This window comes from Vipera ursinii (genome assembly GCF_947247035.1).
Source record: "Vipera ursinii genome assembly, chromosome: 2".
Taxonomy (NCBI): domain Eukaryota; kingdom Metazoa; phylum Chordata; class Lepidosauria; order Squamata; family Viperidae; genus Vipera; species Vipera ursinii.
In genome coordinates this window covers 253,265,499-253,286,180 of record NC_139513.1, presented here as the reverse complement: position 1 = coordinate 253,286,180, position 20,682 = coordinate 253,265,499, and the positions used below count along the sequence as shown (strand labels likewise).

Here is a 20,682-nt window from a genome sequence, read left to right as displayed (position 1 = left end):
TTTTCAACTTCCTTAGTACAAACTATATATTAAAGTAGATATGTTAAAATAATATAAATCTCATGTAAAAATTGATCTGTTCTGTCATCCAGGAACACAGTTTGCATTTTGCCATTGATAAAACAGGAATGGAAAATATGAGAGACACGCATGATTCTTCCAAGGCAACAAACATTTTATTGTCTCTCATTCTACTGAAATCTAACTTATATTGACTCTGGTCTGCATTTTAACGCCCAATTCTATGTTTATTCAGAAATCATACTTGCAATAGATTTTATGTCCATGAATTTGTGTATTACACAATTTGTGTATTACACAAAGGATTACAGCTTTATAATTACACAAAAACAATTATTTAGTGAGATTTATATCAGTGTAAAACTGCATAGATAAGCTTCAACTACATAAAATGGGCTTATTCCAGTTAAATGCATATAACACCAGAGTTTCAGATTTTTTTAGAAGACATGTAGGTTCTTTTTTGAAATCTATTTATCTCTGGCATCTCTAAATCAGTTACATCATATTTCTTGAAATATTTAATTTGAATAATTTATTACCAGAATATAGGAATTAGAAAACCCACAAATACTCAGGTCATTTATCTCACCTTTGATGGATATATCACATATAATTTCACTGCTCCAGTTTCTCTCTGATGTGTGTAATTTGCAATCTTGGTGAGCCGCAACATGGGAACATTAATGCTCCCTTCATGATTTGGAAATATTTTTCTCAATATGTACTTTAATACTAGTAAATTTTGTTTCATACAGAATTCATTAAAATATTTTTAAAGAAAACCAGATAGCCAAATCATTTACTTTCATTTTTTGCTACCAAAGTTATTCATACATTAAAATATGAGATATAATTTATATAAATATTCTTTTATTCTGTAAGATCTCATTGTTATGGTAAATTTTTTAAAAAGTTCAAATGCAAAAAAAACCCCAGTAAACATTCAAATGAGATGAATAAGTGAAAAAAATCTAGTGAAACATTATATAATGAAACCATCTATGTCACAAAATCCTTTATGAGAATGTAACACTTTTTCAATTAAATTGGCAATTATACATCTTATATGTAGGCCATATGCACTGGCACTTTTGAAATACAACAATAAGACAGGAATCCTATATAAATTTCTATGGGACAACTTCTACCAAATTTAAATGGAGTTGTATAGTATAGTATTAAAAGGAGTTGTAGAGTATACCAGTTTAATATATTTATTTCAATTTAAAACCTAATTCAACTACATATTTTTGTTTGTATATCTTAAAGTTCATTTCACAATGAGATAAATTTTTAATAATGATAACACATGCCTTTTTTCCATAATGTCTTTCAAATTTTTGGCCAAAACCTCAAATTCCTAATAAAAATAGCAGACGATAATTTGCTTTGCAAATTATCAATAACAAAGGAAAATGAAGAAGAAACATGTACTTATATATCTTAGTTATATTTGAAATAAAAGATAAAATAATGAAATTAGCAAATGAATGTACAAGGCATTACCACAATGAAAATTCACATAGTTTGGCAGTTACCTCTTTGCTAACCTCTAATTCAAAGACCATCAATCTTACTTTCAGGAAATGTATAAGTTCACTGTGAGTTTAGAATAGATAAAACATCCTTCTTTGATGATACTTTTGGGTAAATTACTGTGCAGGTATTTAATGTTCATGCTGAAACTAAGACATTTTCCCTTCCAACCCTTGATTCTGATATGGTATCCCTTAGAAATATAAGGGTTAGAAATCCCTTTCATCACTTTAACAAACTCTTATTTTTCTTGCTCTGCTATACATGCTATCGAGTCTATTTGCACCCATTCAATACTACATTACAGATAAAGTTACAGCAAATTTGTTTTCCTCAAAAATGCAGTGAAGCCTAATATCCCTTAAGTAACAACAGACTTGTCTTTCATTTAAGAGAGAACTGGCGTAGGTTTCTCCCAGAAACAAACCACCCCTTTACAATGGCTCTGTTCTTAAAATTCTGAATGTGATACAGCTCAATTTGCAGGTGTTCAGGTAGAAAGGTGAAAGGGTATTTGACCCTAATAGAGTAATTGTTTCTTGTGTAGGTAACTCCAGACCGTTCAGTGATATGGTTCTACAGAAGTACGAGATGGGCTGCCCGAGTTATCAGCTATGACTTGCATTGGTGCACTCAAATGCTCAGACACTGAAATGGATACATATTATATCTGCTTAAAGAAAGAAGATATACAAATCCACACTCAGCACCGAAGTAGAGATACAAATACCACTTCAGTGAAAAACTGTCCCGTAAGAATATTTTGATAGTTACTAATTTTAGTTGCAAAAGTTTATATTCCTGAAATATTACTAACTTCACAGACTGCCTTCCAGCTTTTAAAAAATACAAAGTTTGGGATATTGTGAACTGCACCCAAAATAATTCACTAATCATTTTTATAATTCCAATAGAACACTTGTTCGTGAAGGATTCAAACATTCGTTGGTTAGAACTTCAATTTAATTTAGAATTAAATTAAACAGCGTAATTCCTGTTTAGCTTTTAATTCATACTGAAGCCCTGTGCATTTGCCTTTCAGAGGTAAGATAAGTAGGTATACACGCCTCCCGTCAACTGGTTCGTGCTATCTCATCTCAGCCCAGCCCAGAAAACACTCTAGTCTGCTTGTTCTGCCTTGATCTGCACAGCAAGTAGAACAGCGTAGAGAAGGAAAATGCTGTAAACAAAGAGCTTAGGAATGAAGGATGGGAGTTGCAAAAGCTTTATGGCAGCAAAGACAGGAGGGGGAGGCACATGAAATGCTTCTAGCTAAACCACCCTGGTAGGGATGATATGGAGAGAATCACTAGGATTAAACACTACATGAAATGAAAGAGAGGAGTCCTTTCCCCCATCTCACCCATTATAAACAGGAAGGGAAGAAAGAGAGAGACGCTGCCCACACACACTGATTTCATTACAGGACAAAACACTGACTAGGTGACAATCTTACAGAAAAGTAAGAGGAAGAATATTGTTTATTGCTGCATACAAAGTATTCTAAAACAAAAATGATAAGGATCCAGGGTGACCGAAAGGATATGCAGTTTTCAGAGGGATATATTTTTAAATGTTTATTTAGTGTGTTTATGCAGACAGATGTAAAGATGGTCATAAGAGATTCAACAAATATTATAGTTTATTTTTAAATTAAAGCACATTTAATAGCATATTGCATGTATTACTTCCACATGAGCAATTATTTATACTATAACATCAACAGTAAGTAGTAAGTATGCATGACCATGAAGTCACCAAGAGTCAAGTTTCACTTGCCACAGATTTTAGTTTTTAGACAGTGATCAACTAATGTTAGATTAGCCTTTTTTCTTCTTTTTGGCTTTATCATTTTAATGAGGTAGAGAATAACCTGAATTGGCCCATTAACGAGTCATTTCTAGTTAAGGAAGGTGACCATTATAATGTGAATGGAGACATGGTATTCATGTTGCCTATATGGTTCTGAGAGTAATGAAGGCTACTATGTGGTTGACATTAATTGCATTTTCAATATATTCTAATTCTGTGTTGGCCTTTAAAAGCAGCTTCATTTTTTTTCAGAATAATTTATTGTTAGTACTTTTTTTAAAAATGTATTTTTTACTTTCTTTTTATTTTGATGAGCTAGGAATTATAATTGTCAGTTTTTTAACAGAAATTTTCTGAGATTGTTTTTAAAAAACTGAGGATAGTAGGATTGTTGTGGACCGCCCTGACAACTGTTACAAAATGACTTTTTTCCCTCTCTTCCTTATCAATAAAGTTTTAAATAACCCTAATTAGAATATTATACTTTGCTATGAGATGGGAAATATGAAAATTTTAAAACGGTTTGAATAAGGGAAGCTTTTGGTTACCCAAATATAATTTATTATGAGAAAATTATAAGCAATAGAGATATTTTGAACATTGATGAGAAATTAAAATTTTAAAAAAGCGGGAAAAACAGGATATTGATTGAGCAAATAGATTTTAAGTGCAAATGCAATTGAGATATGTTCTGGCTAGAAAAGATATTACAAACTGACACTATCAATAGTATGTATAATTCCAGAAAAATGTAAAGAAGATGTCTATATTTAATTGTAATATGTACTAACAGTAACAAGAATTGTATTTGCCCAGTGTGGAAAAATGCATACCAGTGGAAGAAGAAAGGACCAAGGAAGCACTGGATGGTGTAATATTGGAACTAGACTGAGAAAGTTAATACGAACCACTGAATTACCAATAGACCTAGACAACACGTTGTTTATTAAGTACTCATGATTGTAAAAATAGAAAATTAATAAAACATTTATTAAAAAAATAAAGTTTTAAATAGCTTTTTCTTTAATTTCATCTTTAAGAAAGTATTTCTCAAACACAATTCTGTATTTCAAATAGAATATTTTACAATTTCCTGTTCCTTCCACATAAATTAAGAGGTCCATTATTTTCAGAAAGGTGATTTCAATCAGATCCCTATTCCACAATATCTGTCTTAGGGTTTTGCAAGAAATAAATTTCTGCCCAGAGATAAAATGCACTAAAATGTTATTTAAGTACAAATCGGAATCCAAATTTATAATTTTGCTCATGCTGAATTTCTATAATAAAAACACTGCTCATAGTATATGGGTTTTTTCCTTAGAAGTTTGCTAAATTTATATTTAAATAAGGAACTTATTTAAAGGAACTTAAGGAAAGTTGTTAATGAAGGTTTGTTACTTAAAATTTCACCTTATACCTGGAAATTCAAAAACAGTCTCAGACTAAAAACAAATGAAGTAGATAACTATGGACATTTGAGATATACAACAAAGAAGGCAAAACGAGCTAAGCATTATTTCAACAAATGGAACTGGATATGAAAAAGAATAGAAATAAAACCATAACCTGGGGGGAGGGGATATCAAGATATTTATTTATGAATTAGATAGCCTGAGATTTTTCATCATCAGATTAACTATTTTTCTTACTGTATGAGAACTGATCTAATCACTCCCCTATCCCACCCAAAGAGAATAGTAATTTGTGGTAGTAAGAAGATTCTATGGTTGTATGCCTAATTATTAAATTGAATATTTAAATACGGATACAAAATAAATCAATGTTATTGTCTTTTAAAGAAACAATTTAAATCAAATTACTTGGCATAGATATGAAATGTACTTCCATGTAATTTTATGTGTCTCACCACCTCCTTTAGTCCCAAACTATTTCCCCTATGTGGAATTGATGAAGCCCTGCCAAACCTCAGGTCCAGAGAAGCAGCTGTTTTGGTGGGATCTGCACCAAAGGCTCCAAAGAGAGAAAATGAGGATCAAAAGACTATGGTTAAATGCTACATGCAGGCTTCTGAATTTAACAATAAATGTTATTCTCTCAAAGTACACAGACTGAAATTGTCACAGTCATTCAATGTGAACATGTTCTGTAACTGTGGAAAATCTCAGTACACTTTTATGGTAATAACAGATGTATGCCATCTGCCTAGGTTTATGGTCCAGAAGATGTTCAACTGCTACCGTCTTATTTCAAGGAAAGTTCCTCTTACAACCTCTATGAGAAAACAATATTAAATAATATATATATATATATATATATATATAGTAAAAAAATATGTGGAGAAATGCAATGTTTTGATTACACGGTAAAAAACAAAAACATCTAAGCGCTGATTCTATAGTCCTTTTTTCCTAGTTATTTATTTATTACTGAAATAAAAATCATTTTGTGTAATAGTTATTACTGGATTCTAACTATGGAGGCCTAGAATCAAATACAAAGTCATCCGTTGGAAGTGATGACTTTAGGACAGTCACTCTCTACCTCCAATACAAGGGTTATTGCAGAAAAGTAGGAGAGGGAATTCTATGTATAGCATCCTGAACTCCTAGAGAAAAGTTGGAATGTATAATAATATAACTAACTGAATAAAAATGACAATACCTCTTTATTTAGGCAGCTTCATAAATAAGTTTTCAGAATTATTTTCAAAATATTTCTACTACATAAATTATTTCTTAATTTTTTGGTTTTATATAAAAGCACATTTACCAAAAATTAATTATTAAATAATGTTCATGTTTCTCCATTATATTGTTATCCCACAAATCCCCTATTAATCGTAAACTTGTAATGACAATTTAAGACCTTAATCATTTCAAGATGGACCTCTAGTTTTTCATGTGTGATGGCTAAACATAGAAATGGTTTACATAAATATGTACAAACCTAAGCTAAATAAATCTGAGTACTAAAACAGGAAAATAGAACCAGAACTGCTTTAAATTTACTTTAAAAATCTAAAACAGGTTGCAGATGAATGTTAGCTAAAATAGAAAGAAGACTACAAAGTCTTCCAAGCTCCTGCAAAAATGTGGCACATTTGTATCTTTCTTATATGAATGAATTGTTATTATTTAGATCAAGATTTGACTATTTATACCAATAAAGTTAAATTAAGTAATTTGAGAATATCACTAATTTTGAGGATTGGCCATTTTTAAGGCTTAGTATTCCTTTAAGTAATGCAGCAATTATTTTATTATGACTGCTATAATGCAGGCTAAAAGAACATATGGTAGCATAAATCTTAAACTTTTCATTAAATTGTCCAAATTCAAACCCTACCTTTTTGTGCACTCTGACATTTTTGCCTGGCATTTTCATTAATTTTGCAACATACATAAGTGTAACTGAAATGTTACCTGATCAATATTTTGTCTCTTTCATGTAGCATTAGAGCACATTTCCCCAAAGACCACACAGCAATGGAGGAAATAAATGTGTAAAATATCAAATGTTAATGTTAACATAGCAACACTTAATGTATAACAACTGAAAAGGCTAAAACAATTCAAAATAGTCCAAAGTACCACAAATTATCCACAAACCTATTTACAAAGTAAAATTTGTCTGCCAAAATAATTCACTGATTCATTTTGAAGTACCTCTTTTTACTTAAATCACACATCCAATTATTTTTCAGCCCATTAAGTAATATGACAGTGGAGGAAAAAGGTTGCATACATCCTTATCTGCCGTAAGTACAGGAATGTGTGGTTAAGAGCTAAAGAGAATTAAACCCAAATTGGAAGACATTTTGATATTGATACTAGGCTATTGCAGACATAATTCTTCTAATTTCTAGTTAGAAGTTACTTTCACATATTAAGTATAAATAAAAAGTATTTTGAATAATTGCATGTTAAAATTATATAGAATTAATTTAAACTTTAATAAAAAAGCTAATGTTTAAAAAAATCTATTAGTTTTGTAAACTGAATGCTTAGTTATGATCAATATACTAATTGGGAGAACAACACCTATTGGAGGGAAAACTAAATAATTTGTATCTATATTATTTAAATTCTAAGCTTTGGAACATGTTATCTGAACTGAACACTTCACAGTTGTTGGAACAAAATTCACAAAATTTCCATTAGAGGAAGTTAAGTAATAAAATGTCCCTTGAGTGGACATTGACTACATGAATATATCCATGTTGTGTTGTGTTCCAGAAAACTGAATGAACATGATTTATCATTTCCTTTGTTCAGGACATTTGACTTTTCAGTCTAGACTGTCATCCTGGAATTTTGTGCTGTCTCTCTTTCCAAGTTTTAATCATGTCTGATATTTAGTTTTTTAAGAATGTCTAGGTGCTGGCACCTGCTGTGACTTAAGGAATATGCTATTTGATAATCCTCTCCTCTCAAGCATCTGTAAGAAAAACAAATGGGATTCCACTTTGGACAACTTTGCTTCTATCTGATTATTTCAAGTGTTGCTCATTTGCTCTCCAATTTGTTAGAACTGTTTAAATCTTACTATTCAAAGGTATTTTAAATAGTTTAAATTTTGCAGAACAGTGGATGTAGGTTGCAATACTATAATCAGTAAATATGTTAAGACTCAGAGATATAATTGCTATTAAAAATGAACCATAATAAAAAGCTATGTATTTACTGTGGCTCTTTGACAGTAGGATAGGTTATTTATTTATTTAATTATTTATTTAGTTACATTTATATACCGCCCTTTCCCTGAGGACTCAGGGCGGTTTACAGGAAATTAAAAATCCAACATACAAAAGTTAAAACCAAATTAAAAAATATTAAATTGACCCTGTACACAATTAAAACCCCAGTTAAAAATTTCTCCTCAGCCTGGGCCCGAGAGCTCAAAGAGCCAGGTCTTCAGGCCCCGGCGGAATGATCGGAGGTCGGGGGCAGTTCTCAGCTCCACCGGCAGCTGGTTCCAGAGGGCAGGCGCTCCCACTGAGAAGGCCCTATCCCTGGGTGTCACCCGCCGGCAATCTCTCACCGGCAGAACCCTGAGCAGACCCTCCCTGTGGGAGCGCACTGGGCGAAGGGCATTTGATGCCGGCAGCAGGTGTTCCCTTATGAGAAGTCAGTCATATTATTTAAAAATGTTAAGATTCTATATTTTGATTCTTTCTTAAAACCTGTTACTCTATCAGAACCCATATTCTAAGGGGCCCCTTTTCTACCTTTAATTCTAAGCCTACTCTTTCTATACTTCTGGGTTCTTCCATATTCCTGTAGGGGAGGGGGGAAATGCATTGCGGGTTATTGCTCTGTTTTTCTCTATCACTACACTGTAACACTTTGCTGCTTCTGCATACTTCCTCTGTGAACTATCTTTCCCCCTGGTGTCAGCTAGAAGGAGGGGAGAGGAAAGGAATGTGCCTCTGGCAACTGGTTTATCTCCATTTTCAGAATGGAAGGTGTGAAGAGCCAACAAAACACCACTGCAACCCTGAGACAGCCTGGCATTATCTGCTCTTTCCCACAACGGACTTAACACCTGGGGATTGGCCCATTTGAACTGACTGGATGTACTTTGGGGTGGGGTTTGCTTGGGACACTTTTAACCTATTGATCTGAGCGGGAAACCCTCAGATCCTGTCTATTATGCCTGCTATCAGCTTCTCCTAATAAAAGTTCCTTTTGGAAGAAAATGCTTCCACAAGTTTTGCTTTCTTAGGATGAGGTTTTGAAGTGGGCCCTGACATTAGACAGGATCTGCAGTAATAGTCAGCCCCGAAGGAAAGCCCTTAGCAGGGGACTTGACAAATCATGTCAGACAATGTAATAGAGAGGAACATGCTATGGGGGGGAACCTCCCATCAAGCAGACCCCTGTAAATATTCCAGTTCTGAATCCTCAAGCTCTTCGGAAGAGGAGGTGGTGACAGAATGCCACCACAAGCCTAGGTGGTCAATGGGCGTTGGGAAGAAGGATGACTGGGAGAAGAAGGCCAGAAAGGTGACGCTCAGACAGGGCAGTCATCAACCAGGCTTGAAGGAGGAGATGGAACGGTACCTCCATCTCATCGAAGACAATCGCCAGGAGCACTCCAGCCGGTTACTGGAACAGGCAATGAGCATGATGAAGATAGCCCTCAACTCCCTGAAGGAGGAGAAAGCCGAATCCTACTGATTCACCATTTGCCTGGGATCCAGCAGGAGAGGAAATGAAGGGGAGCCTGAACCCGAGGCCCCAGACCCATCTGATGGAGCCAACGAACCCGCCGCAGTCGCCAATGCTGCAGCCACCCGTCATCACGTGGAAGCCACAGAGAAGGAAGATGACACAAATGGAAGAAGAGACAACGGTCCATCCAGAAGTTCCCTCCATTAAATATGAAGTTCCGTGGGAAGCCGCGGCACATGAGATTCTTCCTAACCCAAGTACTAAAGTATATGGAGGAGTACGGCCAGGACTCCTCCCCACTGCCTTGGATGGCATTGCAGCAGACTGGGTTGTAGTCCTCCACGACTCTGATGCTCCAGAGCTACTGAATTTCAACCACTTCATGGTCTCCCTCAGGAGCAGGTTTGAAGATCCTTTGGCCAACTGGAAAGCCCAGGAATGAATAAAGACGGTGAAGCAAGGCAGATAGTTGGTGGCGGAATACAACCAAGAATTCTGAACCCTGGCCAGCAAACTGAACTGGCCGGAGGACATCCTGCTCAGCCATTTCAAAGATGGCTTAAACTACGAACTCTATGATGTCTCCATCCCTTGGGGAGATCCTCATTGACTGCAAGATTGGTACGTTCTAGCCGAGGAAGCCTAGATCAACCTAGCCAAGAGGCAACACAGAGGAGGAAGACCATGGGGAAATCACCACTGTAGCCAACCTGTGAGACAGCAAAGCAGCCATCTACCTCTAAAAGAACCACTGGGTGTTTCAAATGTGGCAAGGAAGGACATCACACCACTGAATGCCATTCTCGCACCCCAACTGGAAAATCAGACCGGACCCCGGCCAGGAAGTCCAGAAAACCACAAGCGAAGCCACAGGAGGCATCCATGAAAGACATGGAGACCATTGAGTTCCCCCCCCCTAAGCTCAGAGAGGAAAGGCAACTCCGGCCCACACAGCGGGAGCATCCAACTCATCTGATGATAACTCCAAGGACGAACCCCTGGTAAGTGGACCCATTGCACCCCTCACCAGGACAGTAACTTTGCTAGCCCTGACCATGCCTGAAGCTGTAGAAGTCAGGGCATTAATTGATTACAGTTGCACCCACTGCCTTATCAGCCGAACACTAATGGGGAATCTAGGAATACCGGTGAGGAGGCTGAAGAAACCGATTTCATTCGGTCAATTAGATGGGTCCATAGCAGGGGGGATGCCCACCACCCTAGCACTTCAACTCACCCTAGGGGACCACATAAAGACTATAACGTTCGTGGTAACCCCTGGTATGGTATGTCCCATAATCCCTACGCATGGCATGGCTAGCCAAATGGACTGCAGAATGGCAGAACTTAGGTTCCCAAAAGGGGAATCAGCCAAGGCACCAGCCCAGCCCCAATCAGGGGGAACCCCGACCTAGAAAGCTGCAATAGGGAGAGAAAAGGAAATACCCAAAATACCAGAGTATACAGACCTAGCTGAAGTATTCAGTGAAGAGAGGTCTGATGAGCGGCCACTGCATCGGCCCACGGACTGTGCAACAGAAATCATGCCCGGAGCAAAGATTCCAAAGCCTAGACTATACTCTATGAGCCCAGAGGATTTGGAAAAAATGCAGAATTTCATAGACAAAATATAGAAAGGGGTTTCATTCAGCCAGCAAAGTCAAAGATGGCCACCCCTGTACTATTCCGAGAAAAGAAAGATGGAACTCTTCGCCTCTGTGTGGATTATAGGGCTTTGAACGCAATAAGCGAAATCAATCTATACCCTCTCCCCCTCACAAAGGATGTGCTATCTCACCTTTCAAGGGGAAGATTTTCACCAAGCTAGACCTAAGGGAAGCGTACTATCGAATTAGAATTAAATAAGGAGACGAGTGGAAAACTGCCTTTAATTGTCCTTTAGGATGTTACCAATTAAGAATCCTACCTTTTGGGCTACAGGGAGTTCCTGCTGTATTCATGCAGCTGATAAATGACATACTAAGGAAGCACCTATACAAGGGCATACTCATTTACCTGGATGACATCCTTTTTTTTATTATTTAAAAAGTTTTACAATACATTTTGACTTTAATCCCCCCCTCCCCCAACCCTATCCAACCCTCCCTATCCCTCTCCCCCACTCCCTCCCCCCCCGACTTCCCAGAGCTAAATACAGGGCATAAAATCAAAAAACAAACATAAACACCCCTATGTTATCAACAATAAACTATAAATTCTATCTCTCTCTAGCTCATATAAAATGAATACAAACAATATTAACATTACAAATAAAGTAGAGAAAAAAAGAGGAAAACAAAAAAGAGCTTTACTCAAAATAAATTTTCTTAATCCCAGTCCTTATTCATATTAATTTCAAAAAAAAAGAAAAAAGAAAAGAAAAAAAAAGAAAAAAACTTTCACCTGCTATTTGCATTCTCCCACCTTTCTCTAATTTCCAAACAAATTCTCAGTTACACGCCAAAAGCGCCTATCTCTGTTAATCTTAATAATCTCCAACCAAACTAAACTACGATCAAAAATAGTTCTTGCATGTATCACGCCAAATGTCTCGCAATTCCAAATCATCCTTAAGTTCAAATAAAAGTTCAAATACAAAGAATATATAAAAAAAAGATTTAGGCAATCTCTAAAACAACTTGTTGTTAATTAGGAGCTTACATACCCATTCTTAGTTCAACACATACTTTAAGTCCATAACCCTAATATACTTTTCTAGCAAGCAATCTTAAATTGTGTAAAATATTAACAAAAAGAAAAAAAAGAAAAAAAAACCTTCTTTCTCCTCTATAATAATTTTACTCCATTGACATTCTAATCTAAAAATTAATCAGCAATCTTAACGCCCCAAAACTTTTGGAGCACCTCTGTCATGACCCCCAAAACTTCTTTAGACCACTCTTCACTGTAAGCACACTTTGAAAATTCCATAACTTTCTGCTGGTCTTGCTCTTGCTCTCGTCTCGCTCTTCTTAGGGCGGCACGCGTCATTTTCTGGCCTCCTGCAGCAACCGATGAAACTGTGACTTGATCCCCTCCAACACCATTGTCCTCTGTCTGTCTATCTGTAACGTCTTGAGGCTTTCCCCCACCGTATCCTTTTGCAGCTTCCAAAAATGATAGGGGGGTTGCTTTTAACACATTACTATAAAAATCACGTGCCTGAGCCACAGTAACCAAACGATGTCTTTTACCTTCATGCGTCGCCACCAATCCAACTGGAATCTCCCATCTAAACTTAATATCACGTTTCTTAAGTTCCTGTACCAAAAATGCAAAATCTTTCCTTCTCCTTAGGATCTTCGGAGGGATCTCTTTTAAAACCAAAACTTCTTGCTCAGCCACTACCAAATTAGTATCATAAGCAGCTTGAATGACTTCATCTCTCATTACTCTCTTTGTAAAATAGACCACCACATCTCTGGGTAACTTCCTCTGTCTTGCAATCCATGAATTTACACGAAAAACTTTATCCATATTTCCCTCAATTTCAGATGCTGACTGGCCCAGTACCCCTTCCAGAGCCTCAGAAATCAGCTGCTTTAAATCTTCTTTACCATTCTCCTTTAAACCCCTAATTATAATAGCATACTGCATTGATTATACTGAACAAGGCTCAAATCTCCGTCCATCGTATCCCTTATATTTTCATTTTCTAATACTTTTGCTTCTAATATAGAGTTCTTTTGACTGAGATCCTCCACTTTTATATCCAGCTGTAGCACACATTCAGCTACGGATTCAACCTTAGACAAAATGTCCACCCTCATTGCTCTCAGCTTCTCTTCTATCTTCTTCTCCAATTTCTCCATTTTCTCCTCCATTTTCTCCTCCAGCTTTTTCAACTTTTCATCCATCATATCAGACATCAATTGTGCATGCTTTCCAAAAGCGCCTTGTAAATCCTTAAGCGTCAATGCCGGGAGAGATGCAGGAGGAAGCAAAGCTTGCAATGAGGTCTCTTGCACCAGGGAAGACCCCGCATTCCGGAGAGCTTTAGAAGTTTTAGCCGCCATCTTCTCCCACTTTCACTTATTACGCACTTTCACTTTGAAGCTATAAAATCCATTGAGCTAGAGAGTAAAAATAAAGAGTCCACTTCACCTTGACCTCCTGTACCGCTCTGCCTGCATCTTGATAATCAAAGTTATTTCCTTTTGGCAGGGGTGGTTGCTAACGCCTGGCTCTGCTCCAATAATCCCAGAGCAGAGGCGCTGCGCAGCTCGGAGCAACCCAGGCTTCGGGGGGGCTCATCCTTCAGCCGCCCAAGCTCTCAGCTCAGGCGGCCCCAGAGAGCTCAACCCCTACCTGGGGCCTCACCCCCTCCTCTTCTCCCGAGGAGGGGGCTTCAAATCCATCTAAACAGCTGATCGGCGCTGTTTACGATGGAAAAACACAGCTGCGGAGCGGGCAGCCCGAAAACGGCTGTCTTCGGCGTCGCGTCGCCACCGGAAGTCCCTGGATGACATACTTATATTCACAGAGACCATGGATGAACATGTCAAACTGGTCAGGGCAATCCTAAACAAACTATGGGCAGCCCACCTCTATGCCAAGCTTTCTAAGTGTGAATTTCAAAAGGATAAAATAGATTATCTGGGATACCATATATCCCCAAAGGGCATAGAAATGGGCCCTGAGAAAGTCCGGGTGGTACTAGAATGGGTGCCACCCCACACAAGGAAGCAATTGCAGAGCTTCCTTGGATTCGCCAACTGCTACCAGCAATTTATTACCTCTTTTGCCCAAATAACCTTACCAATCACGAACTTACTTAAAACGAGAGGGAAGGGAAAACCCAAGCCAAGCCAGCCATTAAAATGGACAGTAGAATGCCAAGCCACATTTGAGAGGCTGAAAAATCTGTTTTCCATAGAATCAGTTCTAAGGCACCCCAACACCAACAAGCCTTTTGTAATTCAGGCAGACCCCAGCGATGTAGTAGTGGGGGCTGTATCATTACAAGAGAACAACAAAGGGGCATTACAGCCCTGTGCATACACATTGAGAAAGCTCACTGAAACAGAGGTGAGCAGTCTGGGAATAGGAGGCATATGCAGTGCGATGGGGTCTTCTCACATGGTGGCATTTTTTGGAGGGGAACAAAATTCCTTTCCAAGAGAGGACCAACCATGAGAACCTGGAAGCACTTAAGACATCCAGGAAATTTACCCCTAAGCAAGCACGGGAGTCACAACATTTCCACCAGTCCAATTCCACACTAAAACATCAGCCGGGGGGAGGGGACTTCCTGGCAGACGCATTATCTAAATGCCACAATAGCATTCGGGCTAGTATAACAAAACCACTCATGCCAGAAATGCAACTGGCAGCAAAAGAAACTACCCAAGTACAAGCCAAACTCCAAAAACTGTTAGCGAGCCAGGCAGGAATTGAATTAAGAAAAGCACTAAAAACTGACGAATGGTTCCTAAGTGACAAGAACCTATGCACTATCACAGATGGGCTACCCTGGGTGGGAGAAAAATTATACATACCCAAAAGTCAAAGTTCATGCAACTTTGCCACAATTCAAAATCAGCAGGGTTTGTGAAGACATTACACCTAGTTAAAAGGCAATTCTGGTGGTCATCAATAAAGAAGGACATTGAAAGCTACTTAGGCAGCTGCCCAATTCATGTGTCTGCAAAAAGATTACAAGGAAAATCACCTGGGCTACTACAGCCAGTAGCAACCCTCTCGGCACCTTGAAAGGACATCTCTATGGACTTGATAGTAGAGCTACCAGAGAGCAATGGAAATACAGTCATCTGGTTGTAATGGACCTTTTTCCAAACAAGTGCATTTTATCCCCTGCTCAAAAATTCCTACAGCAAAAACACTGGTGAAATTGTTTGTTCAGCACATATATCGACTGCATGGAGCCCCACAGTGCATCATATCAGATAGAGGAGTGCAATTCACATCAGAATTCTGGAAGGAGTTTTTGATTCTGTTAGGGACCACCCAGAGGCTGTCATCTAGTCATCATCCGCAAACGAATGGTGGGACTGAACGGTTGAATTCAGTACTAGAACTATATCTTAAGATGCTTTATTAATTACCAGCAGACCAACTGGACCGACCTACTCGCATTCGCTGAGGTTGCTTACAACAATGCCGTTCACTCCAGCACGGGCTACACTCCATTCCAAGTAGCCACAGGGCAAAGCTTTAACCCAATGCCAGAACTCTCCCCTGCAGAACCAGCCATCCCTTTGTTAAAGGAGTGGATTGCACAACTAAAGAACACTTGGCCAGTGGTTAGGAAAGCATTGGAGGAGGCTAGGCAAGCATATAAGATTCAAGTAGATAAAAAGAGAATTGAGCCAAAACCTTTTACTGTGGGGGAAATGGTTTACCTATCCACCAAGTACCTAAAATCCTTACAATCATATAAAAAACCTGGACCCAAATATGTAGGACCATTCCCCATTATCAAAATTATAAACCCAGTAACAGTGGAATTGGAGCTCCCAAAATCCCTCAGGCAAATCCACCCAATCTTCCACTGCAGCCTTCTAAAACACGAGCAACAGTCACCATTAAGACCAGCTGTTGCTCCGCCCCTCCTCCCGTTATGGTAGAAGGGGAACAACATTCCGAAATTAAAGAAATTTTAGACTCCAGGAACTACCATGGTTCCACTCAATACTTAGTGGTGTAGAAACACCTCCCATCCTCCTGAAATGAATGGGTCCACAAATGCCATATTAAAGCCCCTAAATTACTTTAAAAATTCCACATTGAATACCCGAACAAATCTGATTAACCTATTTATTTATTTATTTATTTATTTATTTGGATTTATATACCGCCCCTCTCCGAAGGGACTCGGGGCGGTGTACAGTGCAATTAAAACACTATAAACAACACATAATGTATAAAAATTAAAATGAAATTTAATCAAATAGCCCTAAACAATAAACACATGCTAAAATTTAAAATTTTTAAAATTTAAGATCTAAAATCCCAGTCCCTCAGTCCAGGCCAGCAAGTTCAAATAGCCAAGACTTCAGATCGCGGCGAAACGAGCGAAGGTCGGGAGCCATCCAGAGCTCAACCGGAAGCTGATTCCAGAGGGCAGGCGCGCCCACAGAGAATGCTCTCCCCCTGGGGACCGACGGTCAACATTCCCTGACTGACGGCACCCTGAGGAGGCCCTCTCTGTGGGAGCGCACAGGGCGATGGGAAGTTAACGCCGGCAAAAGGTGCTCCCGTAAATAACCCGGACCCATGCCATTTAGGGCTTTATAGGTCATCACCAGCACCTTGAATCTCACCTGGAAGACAACTGGAAGCCAATGCAGCTTGTGGAGCAGAGGTGTTACATGGGAGTATCGGGAAACCCCCATCACAACTTGCACGGCCGCATTCTGCATCAGCTGGAGCCTCCGAGTGGTATTCAAGGGCAGCCCCATGTAGAGAGCGTTGCAGTAGTCTATCCGAGAGGTCACGAGCGCATGAATGACTGTGCGTAGGGCATATTTGTCTCTATGTCTCCACAGGTGGATCTCTCTTTTTTTAAGGGAGGCAGGATGTCAGAAACCATATTCTAAGGGGCCCCTTTTCTACTTTTAATTCTAAGCCTACTCTTTCTATACTTCTGGGATCTGCCATACTCCTGGAGGGGAGGGGGGAAATGCATTGCGGGTTATTGCTCTGTTTTCCTCTATCACTACATTGTAACACTTTGCTGCTTCTGCATACTTCCTCTGTGAACTATCTTTCCCCTTGATGTCAGCTAGAAGGGAGGGAGAAGAAAGGACTGCGCCTCCGGCAACTGTTTTATCTCAGCTTTCGGGAGGGAAGGTATGAAAAGCCAACAAAACATCATTGCAACCCTGAGACAGCCTGACGTTATCTGCTCTTTAATTTCTTGGGTTAAACAGTTGTCTGAACACCATACAAAACACAATTTCAGTTTCTTGTACTTAATAACATAGTAGTGCTATATAGGAAATATAGAAAACAACCTTTATATACAATATCTTCAACATTAGTATCATTTATTGTATAAACAGTGGTAGAAATCTACCCACACAGCAAAAAAACCTTTTACCAGAAGAATGCTGCAGATTATACATTAAGATTAGGAAACAACAAAACCGTATCACAAGTTGTCTTTGATGACCAGGAATCTAATTCATCAAGAATGACATAATAAAGATTCCACTGACTGCATTAATCTTCCTAATCCTGATGATAAGTAAATCATTTTTTTAAGAGCTCAATAATTCAGGGTGCAATCTAAAACTACTGATTTGTCCAATATTATTGCTTACTTGGTGAATAGTTGATAACAGTGTGTTCCAAATGTGAGACTATTAAGTATTATCTGTGTTTGCACATTCAGTTTTGGCTTATTGTGAAAAAGTAACCTGCTGATGTATCCTACTTGACTGCTCCTGGTTTGCTTCTCCTGCCAGTAGAAGGGGTTAAATAAACCTCAGAAAATTCTTCTATGGTTTGTTTAGCCATTCCTACTGACCTTAGTGACAAATGGGAGTTGTTAAGCTTGTGTGCAAAATTAATAATTGTTTACCATTAAACATGCCATAAATGATTAATAATGTGTTGAATAAATTAAAAATATCATACCACAAAAGCAGCCAGACTTCTTGGTGGTGACTCCCACTCAAAACAGCCATTTATAAAGTAGGCAGCATTTATAATGACCATGACACAATGTTTCACACGGATAAAGTTCCTTAGAAGAACCTAGAGGTAAGAAACACAGAGCATGTGTTAGCTTCTTTTGTGCTGGTGAATATATTCTGACCGTGTTTCACACTTTATCTTAAAAGGATACACTGTATAAACTAAAAGTGCTATTACTGAAAAATGAAAAAGGAATTGTCAATAGGTATCCACAGGTTTATCAGTAATTGCAAAATATAAAAGGCTGTATCATTTTACTCTGCAGCACAATAGAAGAAATGACAATGCTGCTGTACTCACTAAGCTTTCATTATGAATATGTAACTATGCTCCAAGCACTGAGGTTCAAAGATTTACTAAATTAATCTAGATTTTTTTAAACAAAATGTTATACTAGCTATAAGAAATGACATATGCAGTAATTCTCAGGCAATTTTACTTGTTTTTCCATTTAAGATATGACAAAACATTAAAAGGACATAAAAAACCATGCATTTCTTTTTTAAAACTATGAAGACCTTTTTACCAGTACTTGGAAAGATATTACCTTGAATTTATTCAAAAAATTCACTTCAAAGAACTTGCTAACTTGTTGCATTCTAAAGCATAATACTGTACCTGTTTTTATTTAAAACAAGATTTCTTTAATGAGAAATTTTAAGTTCAAACTATGTGATAAAGATTATCCATCCATTGTCTGCAAATGTGCCCACTAATTTCTAAACATCTGGGAAAACTGTACAGAAAATATTTAGTTTTGTGTATTACAAAAGAGTACTTGCTTATTTTATGATTATGTAAATAATGATTGCTTATGTAAATAATGATTGCTTATAAAAAGTCCTTACTGAAAGTAACTCTATATTTTAAGTAAGAAGTATACAAATACTAGTCAGTTTATGAATCAGTTCTGGAAAAACAGATTAATTTAGAGCTTATTTAGTTACTATAGTTGTAATAATAAAAATATAGAATAAATTTGATTTTAATATTAATTTAACCAATTCTTCAACAAAATGAAAATTTTAAAATAGTCACTATTCATAAGTAAATATTTCAGCTAGTAAGAGTAAACACACAACCAGAAAAAATATAATTGTCAGTCTTTGAAGAGTCAAAAGTCTGTTGCCTTAAGAGTCTAATAAGGACCACAGTATTACAACTAGGAGAACAAAAGACTGATAGATTCTCTAATCCACAATAATATGAGAGTTCCTGTAGGTCAAATTAGCCACAAAATGTATGGTAGACTAAGTTTACAGCCACCTGTGCCATTACCCGATACACAGGGGAAAACTGATGACTTTATTGTGATTCTCATGGCACTTTTCTAAAGCTCAGTTTTTGCTTGCAGTGGGGCACCTCTGTGTGTGTGTGTGTGTGTGTGTGTGTGTGTGTGTGTGTGTGTGCGCGCGCACACACACACACACTCACATGTCCAGATAAACTTGTTATAAATCAAAAAGTGCTTTAAATGCTTATTCCCCCCGCCCCAAAAACCCCCACCCCAAATTGCACAATAATATTGCAATTCTAAATCTTTACCTGTTTAGATAGTCTGTTTTCTTCTTCAATATATTTCTGTTCTTTGGGCATTAATGTTTGGATGCTGGCTTTCACCTAAACATCAGAATATCGTGATATTTAGGCACTTATACACGTATTATTTAGAACCATTATCACAGCATTTCAAAATCGCAAGACCAAGATTATAAGCTAGAAATATGAAGCACAGCAGCTCATGCTTGTGTATATATTACAGCAATAGCAGTGAGGTGATAAAGTGTGACTGTCTCAGGCAGTGGCGGAAGAGTATTCTGCAGCATATATCAAAGTTTAGAGAAAATGAGGAATGACAGAAATTCTCTACAAATCAGGAACAAAAGCTTTCATGAAACTGAACTCTTTAGCAGTACAAAAAAGCCAAAGTTAAGACTTACAGCATTAAAAATCACATCCATTTCAAGATAGATGACCCCCTTTGTTGGTCCTGTCAGCTGCTTGTTTTTCAAAACGTAGGCTTTCTGTTCACCATTTTGAATCTGCAGGAAAAGGACATGACAGCCGTCTGTCTCACAGTCTCTACTGAATACACTCCCTCCATGACCTTTGACCCCCAGCTGCTGAAACTGACAGAGAACCCAAAACAACTGTGGCAATTCTGACAAGTACCTGTTCATTACCAGGACCAAGTCTGTCAGGAAAAATTAACTATCATGGGATTCAACATGGCCGTGAATTGAGTATGTTAAATTTTTTTCAGTATTCCTATTACAGACCTGGGTTGAGAAATGACAGCCTGTACTGATTGTTTCCATGAGCATAAAGAAATTCAGAGCAGATGACGATGGCAATGATGATAATAATAACAATAACAATATCAACTTACATACAATAATGGAATAACCACTTTGCCTAGGAAGTCTGCACTCCGATCACGATCTTCATCATAAACTGTCACTTCAAGAACTGAGTGTATATCTTTAATATTGCTAAAAAGGGTGAGGCAGAA

The 20,682-nt window shown here is 37.8% G+C and overlaps 1 protein-coding gene across 1 annotated transcript in view; it reads right to left on the bottom strand.

Annotated features, from left to right (window-relative positions):
- Nucleotides 1-20,682, bottom strand: part of MCTP1 (multiple C2 and transmembrane domain containing 1) — a gene marked incomplete at both ends in the record, with an annotated part of 162,850 nt that overhangs the window by 62,164 nt on the left and 80,004 nt on the right. Inside the window, 4 exons of the mRNA XM_083353508.1 lie at nucleotides 18,111-18,230; nucleotides 19,716-19,790; nucleotides 20,111-20,212; nucleotides 20,560-20,662. Of these exons, the coding sequence (XP_083209634.1) occupies nucleotides 18,111-18,230; nucleotides 19,716-19,790; nucleotides 20,111-20,212; nucleotides 20,560-20,662 (400 nt within the window). The remainder of the gene's footprint in view (nucleotides 1-18,110; nucleotides 18,231-19,715; nucleotides 19,791-20,110; nucleotides 20,213-20,559; nucleotides 20,663-20,682) is intronic.